The sequence below is a fragment of the Canis aureus genome, chromosome 37 (genome assembly GCF_053574225.1).
Source record: "Canis aureus isolate CA01 chromosome 37, VMU_Caureus_v.1.0, whole genome shotgun sequence".
NCBI classification, from domain to species: Eukaryota; Metazoa; Chordata; class Mammalia; order Carnivora; family Canidae; genus Canis; species Canis aureus.
In genome coordinates, this window is record NC_135647.1 from 16,895,255 (window position 1) to 16,922,500 (window position 27,246).

The 27,246-nt window shown below is 40.5% G+C and overlaps 1 protein-coding gene across 1 annotated transcript in view; it reads left to right on the plus strand.

Annotated features, from left to right (window-relative positions):
• Positions 1-27,246, plus strand: part of LOC144306479 (uncharacterized) — a 329,755-nt gene that overhangs the window by 14,985 nt on the left and 287,524 nt on the right. Inside the window, exon 2 of the mRNA XM_077885883.1 lies at positions 23,485-23,545. Coding sequence (XP_077742009.1) covers positions 23,534-23,545 — 12 coding nt within the window. The 5' untranslated portion in view covers positions 23,485-23,533. The remainder of the gene's footprint in view (positions 1-23,484; positions 23,546-27,246) is intronic.

Here is a 27,246-nt window from a genome sequence, read left to right on the forward strand (position 1 = left end):
TGCCATTGGTAGCTTAAAAGGACAACAGTGGATGCTTGTTTGAGAATAGTTTGGAGAGAGAGGTCAAGAGAGAAGCGGGGAGACCACTTAGTTTTACTACTCCAGGGGGAAATGATATTGGGTTGGACCAGAGTATTGACATTGTAGGTGGTGAGCTGTGGGATGTAGATATATTTTGAAGATAAAGTCAACAGAATTTCCTAATGCATGGAATGGGATGTATAAGAGAAAGGGAAGAATTAAGAAAAATTCTAGGATTATTAAAATACCTTTTTTTTTTTTTTTTGCTTTTCTTCTGTGAGCCTGAATTACCCCAGCAAATGCTTCCTCTACCTGTAGAAAATGTTTCCACGTCTTTCATCATTCCTATGGCTGTTTTCTGAAAACCTTCATCTTTCTCTTCTTTTTTTTTCTTATATTCTATTAAAATGTTTCTAATAAGTATGGGAAAACAATTCTGATAAGGGTCTCACACAAGGATCATCAAGGGGAAACTGCTTTCTATTTACAAAAATTTGGAAGGAGATAAGGAACACGTTCTCTGATAGGCAACTAAAGAGAAGTAAAGGGGCAGACTTTGTTGAACACTTGAATTTTCATGGAAATGTCTCTCTATCACTGAACATCATCAGAGACAATCCCAGCTAACATTGTCATAGCCTTGATAAATACCTGAGTCAGCACCTTCCTTTTCAGCAACTCCAGGACAAGCCCTTCCATTCCTGTCCATGCAGTAACTAATTGTATTAAACTCATGACTCTCCTGGATTGTTCCCCATCTAATAGAAGTCATTTCTAAATGTATTCATTCCCATCGATGAGAGATTATGGGAAATTTCCAATATTCTACACCTGACATACAGACACTCTGACATCAAAGCTTGATATTGTCATCAAGGGTAAAATCATCGGGGCAGCCGGGTGGCTCAGTTGGTTAAGCATCTGCTTTTGGCTCAGATCATGATCTCAGAATCCTAGGATCAAGTTCCGCATTGGGCTCCCTGCTCACAGAAGAGCCTGCTTCTCCTTCTCCTGCTCCCACTGCTTGTGCTCTCTCTGTCAAATAGATAATTAAAGTCTTAAAAAAAAGAGTACAATCATCTTGCCAAACACTTATTTTGGAAACGTGAAAATGAATGATAAATTAGGGGATGATTTGAGTAAAATGTGACTGTTGAGTTTGCTCGTGCGCATGTCTTCTGCAATCAAATCACACCAGAAACACAACAAAATGCACACATGCACACACCTCAAACGTCTTCTCGGTGGCACTACTCTTGAAGATTAGTGAACCTCTCCTCCTCTTTCACATTTGTAACATTCTTCTACATTAAAGACAACAAAAAAAACCTACCTCATTCAACATCCCAGAAAAATCCAAGTGCTCTGGTGCAAATTGCCATGCTATGCACGCAACAGGAAAGTACTATTGTATCCAAAGACCTTAAGCAGAAATTGCCAAATTCTGCAGAAGTGATCCCTACAGAGGCCAGTGGTGGCCGGTATAGTGGTTTTAAATGTCACTATAACTCCCAAAGCCCTCAGCAGTTAGGCAGAGTTGTGAGTGCAGATGAGAAAGCCACCAAAGAATTTGCAGCAGTGGTATAGAAGTTAATTGAAAAAGGAGGCTACACATTGGATCCAATTTTCAACTTTGATGAACAAGTTTCCATTTTAAATGCATGTCTTGAAGGACCTACATCTCAAAGACGGGAAAACATGTCCCAGGATTTAAGGCTGCCGAGGATCACTGAATTAGGAAGTGGAGAATAATGAGCCACAATTACCTGTATCTGCTGCTACAACTTTCTAATTTCAAATCACCTCTCTTCCACCACTTTGTAATAACCCACAAGCTGCAACTCTTCCCAGCTCATTTCCACTGCAAAGTTTCAGTCTTTTTCAGGGAAGAGTGCCACATTATCGTACTATTCCTGCATTTTTTTTTAAACCACTGAACATGTATGAAATGCCGTCAATGTTTTTATTACGTTCCTTTTTTTTTCCCTATGAGTCACTGATGAAATTTCTGAGTGTTTTATCCCTAACTTCACTTTCCCCATAAGCCTTGTTTCGTTTTGTTTTTCTCACAATTTAGCATAGTGTGATGATTTTTAGGAACACATATATGGTATTATCGCAGAACTGACAGTATGGGGTAATTGCATTTTCCCCCCCTTGAAACACAATGACTGTGTTAAGAACTGATCTCTCAAATTGTTTGGTATGCCTGGAAGAGTAGACTGTAATTTCTGGGTCAGTTACAGAATTCTAAAATAACATGGGTTTTTAGAATTACTGAATTTATGTATTTCATATAATGAAGGAATGGAGTCTTGGAGAGGTCAAATGAATTTTCTAGGGCCACACAGCAAGACAATGACAGATCTAGAATCGGAGTCCGTGTCTCTTGACTACTAGTTCAATACTCTTTCTTGTTCAGATTGGTTTAAAAGTGGTTGTCACAGGGCAGCCCTTGATCTGGCAGCATCAACGTCATCTTGAAACTTGTCAGTAATGTAAATTCTGTGGGCTGGCCCAGTGGCCCTCTGGGTGATCTGGATGCCCACTAACATTTGAGAACGACTGGCTTAGAATAAACTGCCAGTATCTGTGATCCAGGAGACACCAATACACTAGAAAGTGCATCTAAAATATTAAGAACAGTTTGAGAAGATTACATTCTTCTTGTAATTTTCATTGATTCAAAAAATATTTAAGATATATATGCAATTCTTAGATCTTGGTTTTATCCATTAATATAAGTATACACAGCACCAAACAAAAAGGCAGATTCTAGATAATAATCTCCCTTTACGTAGTATTCAAAGGATAAAAAAAGTAGCATGTTTTTCTTGTTAAGAGCAAGCCACCAAAAAACTACATATTTATGGGAAAAATCTATATATGTGAAAATCTATTTGTGTGTGTATAGTTATAATCTCGGGAATCACAAAATAGCAACCAAAGAAACAGTTGAATCAACCCAAATATTTTATAGTTTGAGAACTAGAAAGAAATAGAGTTCACATAGCTATGAATCGCCTTACCTGTCTTCCCCATTGAGCACTGCAATACAAAGTTAAGTGAGCCAGGAAGATGGGGGACATTTCCTAAGTTCTTTGCAATCCAGAGAATTCTCCGGAGCTGATTTTAGTTTATATATACGATGTTTGGGGCCAGTTCAGAACTTTTACTAGGGGACTTAGAAACATGCACATTAGTCAAAATTCACTTCAGAATCAACGTAAGAGACCTTAGGTCTCCATCAGTCATATAGAAGGATGAAGACATATTTTGCTGTCCTCACGAGCTTTTCATTTGCTTTTCTTACCTCATTTGGAGCAATGATGGGCTTGGATGCCAACTGAAGACCAGAAGTGCCAGGAGAGCCACTCAGCTCAGAGTTTAGGCGGTTGGCTCTCAGCTTACCAGGTGGCCTTGATTGTGTCACCTAACCTCTCAAAGCTTCAATTTCCTGATTGTAAAAGGGGGATAATATAGCTCCCCTCATGGGGTGTGGTGAGGATGGAATCATGTCATAATACGCAAAACTTCAGTCTCTTAACAATCACCATGATGTTAATTCATATTCTTCCAATGAGCTTCTTTTCTTTCTTCCTTTCCTTTTTCTCTTTTTCTTCCTTCCTTCCTTCCTTTCTTCCTTTCTTTCTTTCTTTCTTTCTTTCTTTCTTTCTTTCTTTCTTTCTTTCTTTCTTTCTTTCTTTCTTTCTTTCTTTCTTCTTTCTTTCTTTCTTTCTTTCTTTCTTTCTTTCTTTCTTTCTTTCTTTCTTTCTTTCTTTCTTTCTTTCTTTCTTTCTTTCTTTCTTTCTTTCTTTCTTTCTTTCTTTCTTCTTTCTCTCTTTCTTTCTTTCTTTCTTTCTTTCTTTCTTTCTTTCTTTCTTTCTTTCTTTCTTTTTAAAAGATTATATTTACTTATTCATGAGAGACACACAGAGAGGCTGAGACACAGGCAGAGGGAGAAGCAGGCTCCCTGCGGGGAGCCCGATGCAGGACTCGATCCTAGGACTCCAGGATCATGACCTGAGCCAAAGGCAGATGCTCAACTACTGAGCCATCCAGGTGCCCCTCCTCTTTTCTTTTCTTTTTCTTTTTTTTCTGCCTCAATCTGATTTTAGGCTTTGGTTAATTTCTCAGTGCTCTTTTTGTGACTAACTGTGCCAGTTTTGTCTCATTAGTTATGGCCTTCTATTTGTCACTCCTGTCATTTGTGTACCAGTCATTTCCCCATCTTAGTCTGTAATTTCCTTAGGGACAGGGATCATCGCCCCCCACTGCACTTCAAACATATAGTAGGTGCTCAATAAATGTATGTTGAATGACTGAGAGAATCAAAAGTAAATGTGGACCTTGGAAATAAATGGAGCATATCCCAGCAATTAACTTGCTGACTGAGAGCATTTCTGCTTAGAGGAACACTTCGGGTATTGGGCAGACTGAATAAGTAATAATGTTTGCTTCTTTTGGTGACAAAAATATCCTTTCATGACACTAATTTCCCTTTACTTGTGCATCGACCAAAGTTTTGTTCCTAAACACCTGCCAAAGAGATGTAAACCCACAGCGATGTGTGTATTGATATGTATAGCCAGTGTCAAGTTGAATATGAAGTAAAGTGAAAGATAGAAATGTGACCATGTAAACAAATAGCCCCTGTTGTTTCTTGTGAGCCCATATGTGACACTAATCCAGAAATGCATGCCAGGGGCAGTTGAAATATGCTTTGAATTACTAGCAGTGATGTTTCTAGAACTGAGCACACCGCATGATTTATATCCTGATGTTCTCAATCAGATTCTAGTGATCGATTAATCACACTATCAATAACAAAGAAACAGGTGTGTTTCTAAAGTCCTGTGCTTGCTAGAGGCAATTACGTCCCCCTATGGGTGCTACCTTAGAAACGCAGTTTGGAAGTATTCTCGTCCGTGCTAGGAAAATTGCTAGTTGAATTCCTGCTTGGATAAAACAGCTATGGGCTTCTAGTCGGTGACCCTAAGACTACACTTCCGTCACAATCCAGGGCATCAGTACAATGTTTTGCAGGCTTCTTTAGACAAAGTTCATTTTATGTATTTATTTAAAGATTTTATTTATTTTTTCATGAGACACACACAGAGAGGCAGAGACACAGACAGAGGGAGAAGCAGGCTCCCTGTGGGGATCCCGATCCGGGACTAGATCCCAAGACCCCAGGATCATAATTTGAACCAAAGGCAGATGCTCAACCACTGGGCCACCTGGGCAACCCGGCAAAGTTCATTTTGATGATGAAAATGGCAAAGTTGAGTGGTGGAAAGAGCAGCTGGGCTGCCCTGAACTGACATTAGGAAGGACCTTCACTGCTCTGGGTAGAACATATTTTAATTTTCCATTTAGATTAGCTGGAGAATGTGCTGTTTATTAAGATCCTTCTATGAGTTTTTAGTTCAAGTTATATATATATATATTTTTTCATATTTCTCTTGAGTTTTTATTACAAGGCTACTAAAGACTAATAGAAACATGACTAATAGAAAGACTAATAGAAACTAATAGAAACAAGACTAATAGAAACTATTATCAGGAAGTTGTCTCCTGATAAAAGAGGACAACAAATTTTGGGAAAATGAAAAATAGTTCAACTAGTTCTGGTAGGTGAAGCAGGGTAAGTAGAGTGACAGCCTGGAGGGCATTGCTAAGGGAGAGGGGACCAGTACACCCAGCACAACCCCAGATAGCTGGCCAGAGGAACAGAGTGGAAGTACAAACACAAGGCTTATTTGAAAGTGGAGAGCAAAATCAGACTTCCCTCCCACTCCATCTACCACCCACATAACAACATTATTCTTACACATAAAGGGGAATGAGGGTCTTCCGGCACAGATCTTTTTAAAGTAATTAGTTTCCAGATCCTCCTCTACTATGTGTACTGTTTTTCTAAAGCTGATCTGTCTTGGAACACTGGTTGTGGTGTATCTCTCCCCTCCCCCGTTATTACCATAATCATGTGACCTTACCCTAGTCACCTGTCCTGTGCTGAATATCCTCAGTGAGAATAGCACCAGCAACAACTCTGAGGGGCCACTCATAGATTTTGAAAATAATTTGATGATTCTATGAAGTATAAATTCTCATTCTTTCTTTACCTGAATGATGTTTTCAGTGCATATATCTAGAAAAAGAAACAATAGAATTGAGGCTGACACATGTGTCTGTACTACTTCCTCAGAGACAAGTGAGCTTATTAAGCAAAAATGTTGCACTACTTCAAGGGTGACACCCACACAGGCACTGGGTTGAATGGCACCCCCTGAAGTTGTGCAGTGCACAACGTGTGGAACTGAAGACAGCGTAGAACTGAGTAACGTTTCTTTCAACTAGAAGCGTTCTTACAATAAAATTCTACATTTTGTGTTTGATAATTCTTTTCAATATTTGTCTATATTATATACTTTGGCTCAATTGTGAACTAATTATAACTCAGTTGAGAAGGGAAAAAGTTAATGAGCATCACAGGCATAGGGAATGTAGAAAAAGTATAATTTCAATTTGCATATATATATTTTGGTTATAGAAGATGAATATTGAGTGTTCAGCAATATATATATATTTATTTATTAAATCACAAATATGCAACACATTAGAATAGAACAATAAGATTCTGTAAGGGAAGTGAAATAGAAACAGGAGTCCAAGTCAAAAAAGTAATGTTACAAATGATCAACAATAAAGAAGAAGTAGTTATTTTGAAGAGGTATATATTTTGAAAATGGAAAATAGAGGGTATCAAATACTATTGTATTTCCCTTCCACGAGATATCTTCAGGAGAGTAAGAGTGATGTACCAGGGTTAATTAAAATGAAAGTGTTTGCAATGTGCCAGAAATTACACTTGTAGCAACTGTTTACTCTATAATGGAACATTCTGCATGTCAACTTAAAGTCGTTTAAAAGATACATTGTTTTTCAAAGTTCTTTTTGGGGGGATATGCAAACAAAAAAAATAATTAAAAACCTTAGAATGACAAACAGCCAGGCATTTGCCAATGGGCAAAAACTGAGAAGATTCTTCTTTAAAAGTTTTGAAGCAACTGTCTGAGGCCATTTAGACAAGTGTTATGATTCTAGTGCTTTCTCCTCACAGGGAAGAGGACAGTTTAGCAGCTGCTTTCTCATCTTCTTATCCTAAAACGATGCCTTTCTACCCTAAAAAGGAGACTCCCTCATGTACACAAGATTTGGCTAGCCTTTCAATACTCTCGTGTTTAAATGTGAATGGTAAACTGAGGATCATCAAGTATTTGAGGAAAAACAGCAACATGAAATAGAAAGACCAGATAAGCAAACTGAAAAACAGACCCTGGGGAAATGAAAGTAATTAAGCTAGTGGAGAAATTACAACAAAATAAATCAACACTTAAACTCTCCTTGAAGGAATTAAAGGGGATATCACATCCCTAAAACAATAATAGGGTGCCAAGAAAGGAAACATCAGAAATCAAAAAAGAACTCCTAGAAATTAAAAGTCTAACTGCAAAAAAACTTAAAAAAAGAAAAGTCAATAAGGAGGGTGCCTGGGTGGCTCATTCAGTTAAGCATCTGCTTCTGCTTAGGTCATGATCCCAGGGTCCTGGGGTAGAGTCCTGAGTCAGATTCCCTGCTCAGTAGGAAGCCTGCTTCTCCCTCCCCCTACTCCTGCTCTCTCTCTCTCTCTATCAGTTAAATAATTAAAATCTTTAAAGAATGAGAAACTTAAAAAAAATAAAAGTTAATAAAGGAGTTGGAAGACAAAGTTAAGGAAATGTTCCAGGAAGTAGGAAAAAATGTCAAAGATTTAGACAATATGGGGAAGAGAGTTAAATGAAGCTGAGATTCCACTCAGGAAATCAAACATTTCATGAACTGAAATTCCATACAGAGAAGGAAGACAGTTGGTGGGCAGGTGGGAGTCAAAGCAGAGATGAAAGGGCCATTTGTCTTTGATGTTCACTCAAAGTTCATTCAATGAACCCTGAGCTCACTCTCATTTGCATAGCACAAGGGCCATGACACTGAAAAAAGGAGAAATAGAATGTGGCAGCCTGCCTACATGAACTTGCCATAATTTTGATTAGTCTAGTCATAATTATAAAGCTGTTATCAGGTTTTGGTTGTTAGAATTAATCTATAGACAAAGCATAATTTTTTATAATTGTTATGATTATAACAGAATGTATTTTTTCAATATCTTTTTTTTTTTTTAATTAAGTAGGGTCCACACCCAGTGGGATGCAGGGCTTGAACTCTCAACTCTGAGATCAAGACCTCAGCTGAAATCAAGAGTCAGATCCATACTGACTAAGCCACCCAGGTGCCCCTCAATCTTGGGAATTAAAAGTAGATGTACAGTTGATAGAGATTTGGAAACAGAAGATGGGAAGGAAGAGGTGGGAAGAATGAGGACCCTAAAACGGTCATCTTAAAAAAAAGTGGGTAGCGAGGAGATTCTTTCTGCAGGCTATAAAATAATAAACAGATGTTCAGGGGCACCTGGGTGGCTCAGTCAGTTAAGTACCTACCTTCAGCTCAGGTCATGATCCTGGGGTCCTGAGATTGAGCCCCACATTGGGGCTGAGCAGCCTGAGTTTGCTTCTCCTTCTCCCTCTGCTGCTCCCCCTGCTTATGCTCTTTCTTTTTCTCTTTCTCAAATACATAAAAAAATAGATGTTCAATATTATTTAATGTAAACACTAGAATGTATGAGTAGAGTGATATCTAATTAAAGTTTTAACTGGAAGAGATGAGGAAAGAAGGGGAAAAGGAAAATAGAATAAATGAGATTAATCATGCACAGTGTATGGTTTACTAGGATTGTCATAACAAAATACCATAAATTGAGTGACTTATGCAACAGAAATGTATTCCCTCAAACTTGTAGAGGCTAAAAGTCCAAGATGCAAGTGTTGGCAGGGTTGATACCTTCTAAGGGCAGGGGGGATGGAGAATGCATTCTGTCTTTTCTTCTAGATTTTGATAGCTTAGGTGTTTTTTGGCTTGTTGGTGATGTTCTTTCTCCCTGTGTATTCACATCGTCTTGCCCCTATTTGTATCTCTCTTTGTGTCCACATTTCCCTTTCATTTGAGTTTCCCAGTCACCTTGGATCAGGACCCATCCTAATGACCTCATCTTAACTTGACCATCTGTAAAGATACTATTTCCAAATAAGCTCACACTCATAAATATTGGAAGTTAGAATGTTAACATTTTTTTTTAAGATTCTATTTATTTATTCATGAGAGACACAGAGAGAGAGAGAGAGGCAGAGACACAGGCAGAAGGAGAAGCAGGCTCCATGCACTGAGCCCGACATGGGACTTGATCCCGGGTCTCCAGGATCATGCCCTGGCCCGAAGGCAGGTGCTAAACTGCTGAGCTACCCAGGGATCCCAGAATGTTAACATTTTTTAAAAAAGATTTATTTAGTTATCTTATATAGAGGGAGAGGGGGAGAGAAAAAGTATAGGGGGAGGGACAGAGGGAGAGAGACTCTTAAACAAACTTTGCACTGGGCAGGAAGCCCAATGTGGGGCTTGATCTCATGACCCTGAGATCACGACCTGAGCCCAAACCAACAGTCGGACATTTACCACCCTGACTGTACCACCCAAGCGCCCCTAGAATGAGGAGATCTAATTCAACCCATAACATATGGCAAGATTAAGAAAACAATGTAAGAAACATGAAATTAATTCTAACGCATTATTACTCTTTATTATTTGTATCATATAATAATATTATCACTTATATATTATTGCATTAACTGTATTACTTAAAGCTATGGCATTAACCATCATAGCAAACAAAAAACTAAAATAATTAAAATCTTCGGCGTTTAGAACTGGGGTAGGTCAAAGTGGTGTGGCAGCCTTGTACTCGACCTTTTTGTAATATTTTATTTCTAATCATATACATTTATTTCTTTGATAAAAACTAAGAAAAAAATTTAAGGAGTCTTCTCTTCCCCCAAGCAATATATGTATATAAAACAGTAAATGTATATAAATACATTTTTTTCTTTTGTAAATTCAGATATAACTAATATGAAATAAAATTCAGCATTCTAGTGGAAAGTTTTGTGAGTTTTGACAAGTGCATACATTTGTGTAACTATAGTTATAATCAAGATATGGAACAAGTCTATCACCTTCCCCTGCTCTACCTCCCCTCCACATCCCCCTTGTTCTTTTCTTTGCCCCCCTAACGTCTGACGCCAGTGATAAATTTTGTGTCTATGGTTGTGCCATTTCCAGCATGTCGTATGAATGGAACTGTACATTATGCTGTCTTCGAGTCGGCCTTATTTCTTTATTTTCAGGTTTATTAAGATATAATTGACATATAACATCATAAAGATTAAGGTATACAAGCTGTGGCTTTGATACACGTATATATTGCCATATGATTACTACTCAGCTCACTCCATATGTCACATAATTACTATTTCTTTTTTTTTTTTTATGATAGTCACACAGAGAGAGAGAGGCAGAGACACAGGCAGAGGGAGAAGCAGGCTCCATGCACCGGGAGCCCAACGTGGGATTCGATCCCGGGTCTCCAGGATCGCGCCCTGGGCCAAAGGCAGGCACCAAACCGCTGCGCCACCCAGGGATCCCACTATTTCTTTTTTGTAGTAAGAACATTTAAGATTTAGACTCTCAACAACTTTCAAGTATATAATACATTATTTTTTTATGCTTTTCACTTATCTTAAATTCGAGTTAGTTAACACATACCAAATATGTAACACATTGTTGTGAACTATAATCACAATGCTGTGCGGTAGAGCCTCAAAATTCATTCATCTTCTAACTGGACGTTTTTATCCTTTGACCAACATCTCACCATTTCTCTAATGCCTCAGTTTCTGGTAAGCACCATTTTGAGTTTCTATTCTTATCCTTGGCAAACACACTTGGGATTTATTGCTTTTATTGCGGAGCGGCATTTCATTGCAGGGATGTACCAATTTCTTTATCCACTCACCAACATTAGAGTTGTTTCCAGTTTTTGGCAATCAAAATAAAACCACTATAAGCATTTATTTGTGTACGTATAAGTTTATATTTCATTTAGTAAATGCCTGGGAGTGTCACTGACTAATGATGTTCAACATCTTTTCGTGTGTTTTTATTGGCCATTCACAACCTTCCTTGGTAAAAACTCTATGCATATCTTTTGTCCATTTTTGTTATTGGGCTGCTTATTTCCTTATTATTGACTTGTAAGTGTTCTTTATATGTTCTGGATATGAGTCATTTATTAGATACATGATTTGAAGGTGTTTTCTCCTAGTTTGTGGCTTGTCATTTCCCTCTTTAATGGTGTTTTGATAGGAAGATTTTAAAGATGTTCCCTGTTTCTCCCCCACCCCCAGAATTCCTGCCCCCTGGATTTTCAATCAAACACTATTATAGGTACTGCTCTGAAGGGCTTTTGCAATTGTTAAAGTCCCAAGTCAGTTGACCTTGAGATACAGAGAATATCGAAGTAGGCAAATCTAATCACATGTCTCCTGTAAAAGCAAAGAGCTTTCTCTGGTGGGAGGTAGAAGAGGAAGTCAGGGGGATTTAAAATATGAGAAGTATTCAGTGTACCATTGCTGGCTTGAAAATGGGAGCCCACATGGTGAGGGATGTGGCTGCCCCTAGAAGCTGAAAATAGCTCCCAGATGATAGCCAGCAAGAATTAGGACTTTAGTCCTACAGGTGCAAATAGCTGAATTCTAATAATAATATGAGTGAGCTTGAAGAAATCCCAAACCTGATGAGAATATAGCCAGCTGACATCTTGATTTCAAACTAAGCAGAGAACGCGCCCATACCCTGCCAAAGTTTTGAAGTACAGTATTAAACGGGTACTATTTTAAGATGCTAAGTTTGTGATGATGTGGTATGCAGCAATGGGAAACTAATACAGGTATCTTTTAAAGAGCAGAAGTTTTTAATTGTGAAGGCCAATTTTTCCATTTCTTTTTTAATGGATTTTTCTTTTTGTGTCATATCTAATTGCAAACAGGATAACCATGGTCACAAAAATGTTATTTTTTTTCTAGAATTTCTATCGTTTTAGCTCTTCTAGTTAGGTCTATGACCCATTTTGAGTTAATTTTTATGAAAGTTGTTATTAGATAAGGGTCTGTAATAGTTTCCTAGGGCTGGCCATAACAAAATGCCATATGCTTGTGGGCCTCAGAAAACACACATTCATTCTCTCACTGTTCTGCATTTAGTTTCTCACAGTTTTTCCAGAAGTCTGCAGTTATCAGCAGAGCCATGCTCTCTTCAAAGTCTCCAGAGAAGAATCTTTCCTTGTCTCTTCTAGTTTCTGGTGGTTGCCAACAATGCTTGATGTTCCTTTGCTTGTGGCTGGGTAACTCCAATCTCTGACTCTATCTTTACATGGACTTCTTCACTGTGTCTCCCTGTATAGCCTCCCTTCCCTCTTTATGGATGCCAGTCACTAGATTTAGGAGCCACCCCCATCCAGTGTTGTCACTTCTTAACTAATTATATCTGCAAAGACCCTCATTTCATCAGGGGAGTTGGCTTGCTATTTTCTTGTAGTGTCCCTATTTGGCTTTGTATCAGAGTAATGGTGGCCTGTAAAATGATTTTGGAAATGCTCCTTTATCTTCAGTTTTTTTTTTTTTTTTTTTCAGAAGAGTTTGAGAAGGATTGGCACTAAATCTTTAGGTGATTCATGGAATTCATGAGGGAAACCATGTAGTCCTGGGCTTTTCTTTGTTGGAAGGGTTTTTTGATTATTGAGTCCATCTCCCTATTAATTATTGGTCTGTCCAGGTTTTCTTCATGACTCAGTCTTGGTAGGTTGTACGTTTCTAGGAATTCATCCACTTTTTTCTAGATGTTCCAATTTGATTGGTATGTAACTTTATAATAGCCCTTTGTGATCTTTTGTATTTTTGTGGTATCTGTTGTAATGTCTCCTTTCTCATTATCATTTTATTTATGTGAGTCCTCTGTCCTTTCCTTTTTTTTTTCTTGGCTAATCTAGCTAAGAGTTTGTTAATTTTATTTATCTTTTCAAAGAACCAACTACTAGTTTTGCTCATCCTTTCTGTAGTTTTCTCTATTTCATCGATTTCTGCTCTAATATTTATTATTTCTTCTGGTAATTTTGGATTTAGTTTGTTCTTCCTTTTTACTTCTTTAGGTGTAATATAAGGCTATTTATTTGAGATTTTTCCTTTCTCTTGATGAAAAATTGTATAGCTATAAACTATATTATTGCTTTTGTTGTGTCCCATAAGTTTTGATTATGTTGTGCTTCCATTTTCATTTGTCTTAAGATACTTAATTTCTGTTTCTTCTTTGATCCATTGATTGTTCAGAAGTATGTTGTGTAATTTTCAGGTTTGTGAGATTTCTAGCTTTCCTCCTGTTGATTTCTAGAGTCAACCATATTGATTGGAAAAGATACTTGATATAATTCTTATTTCTTGAATATTTTGAGACTTGTTTCATTGCTTAACCTATGATTTGTCCTAAAAACATGTTTCAGGTGTGTTTGGGAAGAATGTGTATTCTGCTTCTGTTAAATAAAATGTTTTGTGTATGTTCTGTGTATGTTTGCTCCCTCTCATATGACATTGTTTTTTCTTGTTTCAAAATTTTCACTTAGTCTTTTGACAATTTAATTATATGTGACTCAGTGTAGCTCGTTACAGATTCGACTTCTTTGGGATCCTTTGAGCCTCATGAATGTGGATGTCTATTTCTTTCTCCAGGTTTAAGTGCTCATTCACTCTTTTTTAAAATAAACTTTCTTCTCCATCCCTTTCTCTTCTCCTTCATAATTTCCATAATACATCCATTGCTCCTTTTGCTGGTTTCTCATTAGTTCTTGTAGATTTTCTTTACTTTTTTTCCTTCTTTTTTATTTTTGCTCCTTTAACAGCATAATTTCAAGTGATCTGCCTTTGAGTTCACTAATTCTTTATTCTACTTGTTAGATTCTGCTGTCAAAGATTTCCATTTAATTCTTCAGTACAGTCATTATATTCTTGAGGTCTAGGATATCTATTTTCTTTCCTTTGTTTATTTGTTTCTGATGGTTCCTGTTTTTTTGTTGTATTTCCCATTTTATTCATGCATTATTTTCTTAATTTCCTAATTTCAGTTAGTTTTCCATGTTTTATAGCCTCTTGAACTTCTTTTAGAGAAATATTCTGGAATCTGTGTCTGACAGTTCATAGATCTCCATTTCTTAGGACCAGTTGTTGGAACTTTATAAGTTTCCATTGCTGGTTTCATGTTTACCTGATTCTCCATGGTCTTTGTATTTTTGCATTAATATATGTGTATTTGATAAGCATTTTCTCTTTCAGACTTTATTTATTTAGTAGGGAGAGATCTTTACCAGTCACCTCAGCTTGGGGTATTAGCCTGGTCAGGTGCTAGTGCACATGGGCATGCAAGGCTTGCTATTTGGTTCTCTAGTTCAGCAAGCCTACTGTCTATCTTCTAAAGTTGGGGGTCGGGGAAGGGTGCTGCTGGCTGGGCTCCATGGTTGGGTAGACCTACTGGCTGAGCTCTATATTCAAGCCAGGCTCCTTGGTAGGCTCCCTGGTTAGATGTAGCTTCTACCTGTTTCTACAGTAAGGTGGGCTACTAGCCGGGCTCTGCAATTACCTGATTACTTGGGCTTACAGGCTCTAAGCCCTTCTAGGATAGTGCTACTAGCTGGACTCCATGACTAAGCAGGCCATGGGCTGTGCTCCATAATCTTGGTTTTGTGGGGCCTCAGGTATGCTTTTCTACTGGATGGTGCTACTGGTACCCTATTTAGGCATAGTCACAGGCCAGGCTTTATGGTTGGATGGGGCCTCGGGCAAGCGCTCCATGATCAGGTGGGGCTAAAGGCTGTACTCTGAAGTTAGGTGGGGCTGTAGGCTGGGCTATGTGATCTAGTAGGCCATTGACTGTACTTTGCTGTTGGGTGTGGCTGCTGGTCAGGTTCCCTGGTCAGTTATATGGGGTACTGTACTTTAGATTTGGGCAAGGCCATTGAGTACAGTCCCTGGTTGGGTAAGGCCACAAGCTATGCTCCACGATTGGCCAAGGTCATTGGATGGACTCGTCCTGGTCAAGGTCACAGTTTGTGCTCAACAATCAAGGGGGACCATATGCTGACCTCCACTGCTGTGTGAGATTGTAGGCTGGATACTGCAGCTAGGCGTTACTGTAGGTTGAGCTCTGAGGCTCCTTGGGGTGCTCTGCAGGCTCCTTGATTATGCAGGGCCAGGGGCTATCCTCAACAATTGGGTGAGGCTGCCGGCTTGGCTCCCTGCCCAGGCAGGTCACAGAATGTGCTGCTGGGCGTCTGTGGCCTTGCTTCCTGGTGGGGCAGAACTGGAGGCTCTGCTTGGCAGTTGGGTGAGATTGCAAGCCTGTACCTCTGCCCAGGTGGCCACAGGATGTGTTGCTTGGCAGTACAGCCCTTTGGCTGGGGATTCAAATCTGGTAGAATTGCCAATTGAGATCCTCGGTGAGATGGGGCCACCAAGTCAGCTCTGCCTACAAACCGAACTGCCAGCCGGGATATCTGCTCAGGTTCCTTGGCAATCATGAACACACTCCACCGATATCTGAGCAATGGTTACTGAAAGCCTTGTCCCCTTCTCCATCTTTATCTGATTTCCCCAGTTTTTGAGTTCCCCAGGAACTTCCAGTGATGCTCAGGAAGTGAGACTTAAGTGAGCCTCCCAGGAAGCATCCCTCAATGCTCAGAAAGCGGATGTCCACCTTGGGTTTTCTTTTTCCCACTGGAGAAACTGCAGGCTCAGAGAAACCCTCTCTGTTAGGCATTGAGCTGGCCTGGGGGGTGGTTGATGCAGTCAGTGAAATTACTCCTCTTATCCTTCTAGTGGCATTCTTGGTCTCTGTTCTCAGGGGTGTGCTGAAGCCTCACTCCCTAGCTTTTAAGATGTTCACAATAGCGTCTTGCCAATGGATGTGGCTAGATGGTCTTTTCAAGAGGGGGACTGAAGTCAGGAATGACTTGTGTCACCATCTCGATGACAGTATCTCATCTAATCATGTGAATTTAAATTCTCTATTTGATAGATACAATCTCTGGATTGTCTCTGAGTCCATTTCTATGGATCATTTTGTCTTTTTGACAGAGTGTTTTATTTATTTTTCCTTGCTTCTTTATTTGTCACCTAACGTTATTTGAAAGCAGATCATCTTGGGCGGGACAGTAGAGACTGGGGTAGATATTATTCCAAGCCAGCAATAGTAATCTTTTATTTTGCTAGTCTTCCCAAGTGGGAGGTTTGGTCAATCTAGCCTGTGCTTGAGCAGGGGTTGGATTTTGTTGTTGTAAATGGCTATCATCAGCGCTCCGCATAGGCTTGCAATACCTGTGGCCTTAACTTGTTCTTAGAATGGTGGTGGTTTTTGAAATTTCCTAGATGTCTGTTCATGCTCCGAGTTTAAGTCTTTGCTATGTGACTGTACGTGAGGGAGCATCTCTATTCTGATCCCTTCTCCTTTACCAGTTCTTCATGGATGTTCCTTTGCTGCTCAATGGGTGGCCACCTGATGGTAAGGTGAGTGAGTCATCTCCTTGGGAAGCTGCTATGGCTCTGGGTCCCAAGGGTCAGGCCATCTCAGATCCTGCCTCTTTCTTCAGTAGGACACCTCTAATAGTTTGGGCCAGGAGGTTTTCTTGCCCCACCCCAGGGCTAGAGGGTACTTTTGTATTCTCTTTTCCCAGCTGCAGTGGTTCTTAACCTTGTCTTGTGGGAGGAGGGTGCAACAGCGTTTGCTGCTGGGTGTCTAGGTGGCTGAGACAGTTAGGCATCTGCCTTCAGCTCAGGTAGGGATTCCAGGATCTTGAGATCGAGCCCCATGTCAGGCTGTCTGCTCAGCAGGGAACCTGCTTCTCCCTCTCCCCCAACCCCCGCTTGTTCTCTCTCTTTCTCAAAAAAAATAAATAAATAAATAAAAAATAAAATCATTAAAACAACAACACCACCAAAAAACAGTTTGCTGCTGTTTCCCAGAAAAATAATGCTTTTGTTCCTAAGAGGAAAAAAAGGTGGAGTATCCAAGTGGGGCTTTGTGCTTTTCTGCAGTGGCCCTGTTCCATCACAAGGGAGGATTTCTCTAGATCAGTAGTTCTCAACTGCAGTTCTATTGACATTTTTGGATTGGATGATTCTTTGTAAGAGGGTGTCAGTCGATGCATAGCTGGATGGTAAGCAACATTCCTGGCCCCTAACCACTGGGTACAAATAGCATCCCCCCAGGTATGGCAATTGTAAATGTCTCCACATATAGCCAAATATCCTCTCGGAGATATTGCTCTCCATTTAGAATCACTGCTCTGAACTCTTTCTCTGCTACCAGTCTTTCTTCTGGGGACTCAGAAGTTTCATAGAGAAGTGTCTGTGAATTGGTATGAACTACCCTTATGTGTGTTTATGTTTTAACGATTTTATTTATTTATTTTAGAGACAGAGAGCTGCAGGAGCAGGGGGAGGGGCAGAAAGGGAGGGAGGGGGGACAAGCAGACTCTGTGCTGAGCAGGGAGCCAGACGCAGGGCTCATTCTCACCACCCTGAGATCATGACCTGGAGCCGAAACCAAGAGTCGGACACTTCACTCACTGAGCCACCCAGTGCCCCTCTCCTTGTGCTTGAAGATCCTTCAAGTTCTATATTCTCACACTAGATCACATTCAGACTTTAGAAATTTGTTAGCAACTTGTAGCTGAATTTTTACTGGCTTCTATGGGGACCTATGTCTGCCTCAGTAAGCAAGTGCTTACCTCCTGTCACTCCTTAGGAACACCTACCTTTCCCTAGATTTTGGGTCACTTGATTATGCGAAGACTTCCACTTGCTGGTGGGTTTAGTAAAAGTTATGAATTTGAAGATATGCAGGATATATTTTGGTTTATGTTTGGGAATAACACTTGTCCAGTCTTTGATACCCTAAGTGGAAACTGGAAGTCTTTTCTCAAGGACTTTGCAGAGGAATTGGAGACTTTCAGAGGTTAAGCACCTCCCCCAGTGTGAGAAATCTGAACCAGTGTCTTTCTAGCCATAAACACAAGTTCGCGCCACAGTGTGATGCTCTTTAGTTAAAGCGAGAGTGTATTAGGTTTAACCAGTGACTTTCCATGATAGGTTTTATATTCCTCTTTTGATTCATTCTTGAATGGAGATGTATGCTCTAGTGGGGAGCCCCCTGAGCACGGTGAGGGAGGAGTGTGGTAGAGCAGTTGGTTATCGTGGATATGAGACCTACTCCCATCTCTCTTCCAGAAGTTTCAAGTTCAAATGCCTGTAAGGAGCCAGGCCACAAAATACAAATGAGTGAAGTGGGAAGAATGAATGAATGGTACCATAAAAATTCCACAAAGTTACTCTATGTATTTAATGAAATTAAGGCAAACTATTCCACTTCCGTATCTCAAGCAGTAGCGGGTAACTTGTCGTCAGTCTCATCTTCTCAAATATCTCCAATAACAACCACAGCCTGGAAAAACCAGTGAAAACATGGAAAAGCAGGATCAGTGAAGTGTTTATAAGGGTTTGTTCTAGAGAGAGAACCCAATCCAACAGAAATATCGCATATAGTCAGGACATGTCCTGACATGTTACATCCATTTAATTTCTCCATGGGAGTCCCACAACACGAGCAGCTCTTTGAGTTCTTTTCTAGTCACTTCTTACTTTCCATCTCTTCCAGTGCTTTCTTCTTCTTCTTCTTTTTTTTTTTTACTACACCTCTGTTCCAAGTCTTTTATTGGCCTCATCTGCTTACAAGTACTCATTTCATAAAACTATTAATTTTCATATGGTACTACTTATTTAGGCACAGTCATACATTTTTCAATGAGCATAATTGGGAAAACTATAATCCAAAGTTTCAGAAAATGAAAACTAGATATTAAGCATAAATATTATAATGTGTCCAAAGCTCCAAATAGCTAAAAGTTAAATATTGATTGAGGGAGAGTGGGAGATAAAGACTTCCAGTTATGAAATTAATAGGTCATGGGAACAAAAGGCACAGTATAAGGGAATAGAGTCAATGATATTGTAATAGTGATGCTTGGGGACAGATGGTAGGTACACTTGTCGTGAGTACAGCATAGTGTATAAACTTGTCAAATCTACAAAACTAAGTAGTACACCTGAAACTCATGTAACATTGTGTGCCAATTATATTAACAAAACAAAACAAAACAAAACAAAACAGATGAGTGACGTGTGCTGGGTTTGTGTCCACTCTTATATTCCCGGATACTCATGGCCCCACTTTTGGTAGTGGCAGGGATGCAGAGAACTATGTCTATTTTTTAAAAAGATTTATTTATTTATTCATGAGGGACACACAGAGAGAGGCAGAGACACAGGCAGAGGGAGAAGCAGGCTCCATGCAGGAAGCCCGACATGGGACTTGATCCCAGATCCCCGGATCAAGCCCTGAGCCCAAGGCAGATGCTCAGCCACTGAGCCACCCAGGCGTCCCAAGAACTATTTCTTCCTAAGAAAAAGAGCAGTGCCAGCAGAATGATATTTGGGTACTTTCCCTCTCATTCTGCCTGAGGACTAGCAGAATTAATTTGAACTGCAGAGATTTTTTTTTTTTTTGAGATTTTTTTTTTTCAATCGAGCCATGTATTGTGACAGTTCCTGGACATGCTTATGGTCTTAAAACCACCCATGAAAGTTACCTGTCTGTCCCTGAGACCATTTCACTCAACATGAAGTATTTATCAAGCATCCACTGCTTGCTGGGCTCCGTTCTAGGTTCTGAGGATGTGATGATGAGTTAAACAAACTGCTCTTATGGAGCTTACATATTGTTTTGTGGTTTGCAATAGGAAGAGTGGGAACCGTAGACCAGAAGGGCACGGCCTAGAGTGTGCGCTCCCACCGCTCACCATGCAAGTTGACCCTAGCTTGCCAAATTTTTAAATTTCCCACAAGAAGCCAGAAGTCGGAATTTTTTAATGGCAATTTTCTTATTTTTAAATATAGGCTCAATATGTTTTAAATCACTGCGGAGGTCAAACAAAACATGTTTGCAGACGGAATCTGGCTTGCGACCTCTGTCTCACACCATCTTTGCCCTTGCTGGTCTGCTTGAGAAGAAAAATGCAATGGAATGACAGCTGTAGCCATGTTAATTCCCTTCTCTGGAAGCAATGAACCAGTTGTCAGAGATTTGGCAATTCCAGGATTTAATTTGCAATACAAGGTCAACCATTTCAGAGAAAGCCATTTTAAAATCAGCCTTAAAACAAACAAACCCCACCCCCCCCCCCAAAAAAAAAAAAAAACATGTGACTCTACAAATCAGCGGTGATTACTAACCTGGGCTCAACAGAATGTGGTCCACACGGTACCTGCAAGCAGGTTATATTGTATTATCGACCTGCTTGCAATTTTTGAGACTGCCTTTTAAGCCACCAGTCCTGTGGCAGTCCACTTGCACGCCAGCTCACAGGCCCCACGATGGTCCACATTTGTAGCCATGGTGAGAATTCAGGTGCCTGTTAGATCATTAAATCCAACATCCCTAAAAGGCCCAAACCAAGGTTTCTGGCACATGCATAGTATTTATAACTGCTATTTGGTTCCCTTTTCTTTTGCAGAGGAAGCTATTTTTGGCCTTTCTTGAGAATGTAGACATACAGACAGTTGAGCACATACATCAGTTCTCTGATTGGCTCCATATTTTGTCACTTCCACAAGTGATCAGTGTTTTTAGGGGGTGCGGTGGCTGCTCATTAATCATGGCCTTGTTGAAATGATTATTTGCTGGCAGCTTCTGCTTGTTGTTTTACGAACTTATTCTCACTTTTGTTGCCATCCCGAGCTCATGGAGTTCTTTCGTCCCTCCTTTTCTATTCGGCTCTGAACACTGCCCGTTCCTCCAAGTCCGCTCTGCTGCCCCTGCATCTTTCTCACTGATTCGGCACCGCTGGCCGCCGGAACAGGCCTCACTCCCGTGCCTCCATCCACCCTCCTTGTCACAGCCCTTAGCAACTGAAGGATCATTTTCGTCCTGTTAACAATTCCTTTCCCCTTTGGAGGGCTTCCAATTAAATTCCTAGGAATTGCACAGGGCACACACATCCGTGTGTCAGTATTTGGATCAGAAATGACACCTTGCCCACATCTTTTTTATGTCCCATAGCCTGGTCACATGTCCACTGATAGTTGTCTGGCTCAGGGTGGGTGGATTGTTCTTCATTACCTCCATTCTGCAGGTTGTAAGGGATCTGACCCAACCATAAGGGATCCCAAATTTCAGCTTGTAGATACATGGAAGCTAGGGCTTTTGATTGCAAATAACGCCTGGTCTAAGCTCCCAGAGATTCTCTAGCAGGGAGGAGTTCTAGGCCATACCCTTTGCTCGTGAGACAGGGGAATATACAGTTGATCTCCTCCAGAGAGAGCTGCTTTTTAAGTGATACACCACTTGATTCTATCAAAGACTTTCCAGATTTAACTACCTAATTTGCATGGGAGAATGAAAGGATTCTGACCCTATTTCATAAATTTTATGGAGTCTTGCTGGACTAATAAATACTGCGTTCTAAGTATCTGCGTGTGAAGATGTCTAAAATGCAGGCTTCTGTGTAGGGACAGAAGTGGGCCGCCTTATGGGCAAGTTTTCTGAGCAGAGAGGCACCCTGTGTTTTGTGGCTTGTACGTTTCGGATTACAGGTCTGCAAAATAAATTCATGATGGCCATAAGTGAGTCACTTTACAAATCACAGATATTTTAAAGACACATATTAGCTATTAGAATAATACGAAGTTAAGTTACCCAAAGAAGACCGATTCCCTCTTTACAGACCTTCCCAGAAATGCGTGCCTTGGGATACCTCTTTTGTCACTGTGCCGTGGGAAAAAACAAAAAACCAAAAAAACAAAAAAACACAAGCAAGTCAAACCTCAACTTCTGCTAATTGGCTCAGATTTTCTCATTTTGATGTCGACTTCTTTCCTTTGAAAAAATTCTATATGCATTCCCCTTATTTTAGGAAGTAATCAATATAATCTTTGAATCTCTGATGTTACTCATACATAAAAAAGTAAGTTTTAAAATTAACACGAGAAGGATTAGAATCTTTCATTTTTCAACACTCTTAGTCATATGAGAGCTCCTACACACGTGGTGAGATGACTTTTTAAAACTGTGAGAACTCCAAATAAAAATAAATGTGTCTCAAAAAATAATTGTGGAACATATACAAATGCGTTACATATGTCATTCATACGTGACATATTTTGTTTTACTGCCAAGTGCAGATAACCATTTTGAAAGGGCAAACTCCCAAGTTGAAAAGGCTCCTTTGGTGAATGCTTATAATAATCTAATAAATGCTAGGTCTGTATTCCTTCCTCATTAGAAAAAATTCCCATTTATTATTATTCTCACATATTATATAGTCATCTGGTCCTGGACTGTATTCTAGTGTAGGATTTTTATCACTCAAAATGATATCCAATGTAGTAGCTTGCAGATTAAATTTGATGACTTATCACATGACTCTAAGGAATTTTTGTTTTGTGGGTTTTTTTTTTCAGTTTCTAGACAGTTATTTTACCAGATTGTTTAAACATTACATTTATCCTCATTTGCAACCCAAAAGAGTTACCTGAATTTTCCTTTGTGTATTTACTTTTATCGTATATTTGTCTTTTAAACTTTTCGGCTCAGTTTTCTGGGGGTGTTCAGACTCCCACGATGCATGTCAGGAGAGAACTTTTCTTTTGTGCTGCCAGTTCTGAGCGTCTAAGTTTTGGTTTGTTTGGGTTGTGGCTTTCTTCTGTTTTTGGAGTTTGCGTTCTCTATTTGTAATAACATATTTTAATTCAAATTAACATCTAAGGAGTTTTAAGAGTGTTCAAAGCACATCTCCTTTCATGAGAATTTGTGTAGTGCATGTCTTTGCTGAATGAAGCCCTCAGAATTTCATCTCCTTGGTTCCCAAGTGCACATATTTATCACGGACTTTATCAGGTATTGTCCATTTAGGACAGTTGCAAACCTGGATCCTATTTTTAAAAAGATAATGTAATAAAGTTAACTCAAACATCAACAGAGAATTTTTAGCACCTTTCAGTGTAGCCTGAAAATTAGTCACCTTTTGGGCATCAAGCAGGAAGTTTAGGCTGTCTTGATCAAGTCTGAATTTTTCCTAGACATCACCTTTGTAAAACATTTTGTGAATATTCACGGACTCTCCATTTATCAGGAGTCTGGCTCGAGCAAAGGAGAACAACCCCAGTAAAACCAGGACCCCAAATCCCATCCTGGTGACTTGACGCTGAGAGTTTTTGGAGCCATTAAGCAGCATCATAGCTCTTCGGGCCCAAATTGCTGAATCTATCTTATGGTCAGACCAATGTATTCCAGTTTTTAAATACTATTTTTCTTTTTTAGAGGGACTGGATTTAAATCTGTGCATTGCCAAGGGCAAGGAGCCGAGAACATGGACATAGAGGTAAGATGGATAATACAGTGGTTCCCTCTTTGATTCTTTTTCCTCTAAAAGCAGCCTTTTAAGCTTTATTTTTCATGATATTATCCACAGACGAAAAGGAGAGAAGTGAGGAGAAATGTAGCCTCCTTTGTAGCACTCACGAGTAAAGAGGATGATTAACGAGTGTAACAGCAAAAGGGAGTCTGTAGAAGTTAAACAAAAGTGCCTTCAGAACTTCCAAGGATTCCCATGATCCATAGGAGGACCTGACTGTGCCTGTCCACTGTTTCTATTTTTGATTAGATTTATAAACACAGCACCACATATTTTCATGTGGCTCATCGCCCAGGGGCAGAATTAGATTGGCCGCCTGAAACTGTGAGGCTTGTGAGTTTTGGGCAAGGGCTAGAGTGAAATAAGTAGTGTAATTGTTTTTGTGGAGTGACCGTGGGACCTCCTCTGTTCTGAATTACACATGGCTCAACCCTTTGACCTACCCGGGCTCGGCAGTGGCTGGCGGGACTCCTACAGGCGTGTGAGAGGGTCCGGCACTGATGAGCAGGGGCCTTAGCTGTCAGGCGAGGTGTGGGCCGACAGCCACTGTCACCTTGAGAAACTACCAGTGAGACCGTACTTGTGACCACCTGGACTTCAGTAAACGTGTCACCGTAGCAGTTATCATTTCACCATAGCACTTAGCACGTGAGAGATATCTGGAATCCAAACGTAGCACGGATCCTTTGATTAACAGCATATTAACAGAATATATATAAAAAAAAAAAACAATATATACACATATATATTCCACTTATATATATACATTCAGTATACCTTCTGTTTATGTGGGTATATTCAGTATATATTATATATATATTCAGTATGTATTTTATATATATAAAATATACCTATATATATATTTCTAAATTTTGGATAATCTTCAAAGATAATTTTGATAAATTACCAAACACTATGATTATGACTTTTTTTTTTTTTTACGTACATAAGGTTTGGGAAAATGTTATAAGCTTTACCTAAAGTTCTTTCATCACAATGAATTTATTTATTTATTTATTTATTTATTTATTTATTTAAATAATAAATTTATTTTTTATTGGTGTTCAATTTGTCAACATAGAGAATAACACCCAGTGCTCATCCCGTCAAGTGCCCCCCTCAGTGCCCATCACCCAGTCACCCCCACCCCCGCCCTCCTCCCCTTCCACCACCCCTAGTTCGTTTCCCAGAGTTAGGAGTCTTCATGTTGTATCTCCCTTTCTGATATTTCCCACCCATTTCTTCTCCCTTCCCTTCTATTCCCTTTCACTATTATTTATATTCCCCAAATGAATGAGACCATATAATGTTTGTCCTTCTCCGATTGACTCATTTCACTCAGCATAATACCCTCCAGTTTGAACTCTTTCAAAATAGATGGCATTTTTTATTTTATTTGAAGAGTGAAGGGTGTCACTCTTCAAAGCTAAGGGGGGTGCAGAGGGTTTCCAGAAGAGGTCGGAGAGAATCGTGTGCTGACACTTCTGCATTTGCAGAGAATGTGCTCTGTGATTCACGTGATGATATCACACAGACGTCTCTCTATGCATGATTTTGAACTCAGTCACTTGACTTTTTATTTTCCATCCAATTACATTTTCAAAGGTAACATAAGCAGGGAACACTGGTTCACTTTGCAGCACTTGATATTATTTCCAAAACCTGTTTCTGTAACCTCCAAAATTTTTTTATCAACTTTTTTTTTTTTCCATGGCCACTTTTACAAATTAAAGGTCTCTCGAGGTATTTAGGGCTTAGGACAACTTGGGGATAAACTAGCATTTAATTTTTTTCTTTCCCATCTGAGGCAACTCAGACTGAACATTGATTCAATTCTTGGTTACGTGACATTTAAAATCGTCTTTAATGAATAGACGACTGTAACTACATTTTCTTTTTACTTTTTTTTTTTTTTTGAATTGTATATATTCTTTTTACTCTAGGAATTCAAAACCAGGAGAATAGGGAGGTCCCTATCAGATTATTCAAGAAAGAGGGGGGAACCGTACTAAAATATCCTGTGAGCCCCCCCAACAAAAGTGCATTTAGCCCCACCCGGTCTTGTTCTCATTAGCAATGAAGAGTTTGCTCACCCCATAATCTAACATGGAATGCTTAGAGCAGACAGGTGCAAATTGCAAGCTGTTTCACTTTGGCTGTTATCCCTTAAATAGACAAAGTAATAGACTGGGGTAACAAAAAAGGTTCCAGCTCAAGCTGCATAAATGAAAGTCTTAACAGGGACAGAGCAGCTGGCTAGGAGAATTCAGTGTGGTGCATACTAAATATTACCTTTATGCCACTTGCCAAGGAAAACGGCTTCAATAACACCCTCTGCCTTTTATCATTGAGATGATGTTCCTTCAGAACAGTCTTTTGCTTTATTGTAAAGGCAACACTAGGGCCGAAGTGGAGGCGGAGAGAAGCCAACATACCTGCTCCTGTTTACCATCAGTTCACTCCTCCGAGCAATGCAGGCATGATTAGGTTCCTGGAGGTGGACCAGATTGACAGTATTTCTAGCCATGGTGGGTTTTTTTTTTTTTTTTTTTTTTGGCTGATCCAAGCAAGGCCCAGGAGCAGTGAAACAACTGAAACAATCACTACCACCCCCTCCTCCTCAACAGGATGAATCTGCTGAGCTAGTCTAGTCTGATGGAAAACACACACACACACACACACACACACACACACACCAAACCAAACCAAACCAAACCAAACCAAAACAGTTGTTCACATGAGCAACACCTAGATTAATCTCATAGAAGAGACGTGCCATGCCAGGAGGTGTGGGCACCCGAAGGTAGGTTCCCGTAAAGGAGTCCCTAGCGCTGTCAGCGCAGGGTGCCCTGGCTTTGGGACTTCCTGGGGGTGGGGTGGGGGGGAAGCACTGGAGCTGCGGCCTGGATGCTGCAACTCGTGCGTGCCCGGGGGCCCCCCTGCACCCCAGCGCGTCTGGCTGGGAGGTCTCCCGGTGCACGGGGTGGAGGGTGAGGGGTGGGGGGGCGCCGAGGCAGACAAGCCCCAGCCGGCCTCGTTTACAGGCGGGCAGGGCACAAGAGCTAGACGCAAATGAGGGCTGACGGTTCCACGAAGCACAGCCGGCCGGTGGCAGATGCGATCTGACGGGCCCGGCCTGCGCCCCGCGCCCCGCGCCCCGCGCCCGGCACCGCGCAGGAGTCGGGCTGGCCGGCCCGTGCCCCCCGGTCGGAGCTGCGGCCGCGCCCCGGGTCAGGCTCGGGGACCCCGGGCCTCCCACGACGCTCCCAGGCTCCCCGAGACTTCCGAGGTTTTGCTCAGCACTGGTCATCAGTGAGTTGGTTGCAGCTGCTCAGGTTGGCCCCTCCATCCCAGGGGCTGTGCACCCCCCACCCCCCTGCAAGGTGACCCTGTGTCCCATCAAAAGGTATTTATGGCTTTTTAAAAATTTTTATTTATTTATTCGTGATAGAGAGAGAGAGAGGCAGAGACCAGGCAGAGGGAAAAGCAGGCTCCATGCAGGGAGCCCGACGTGGGCCTCGATCCCGGGACCCCGGGGTCACGCCCTGGGCTGAAGCCCGCGCTAAACCGCTGAGCCACCCGGGCTGCCCGGTATTTATTGCTTTTTAACGAAAAGAAACATCTCATCCAAAAACAGTCAGTTCTCACCAATTCCAGGCAGGTTTTTA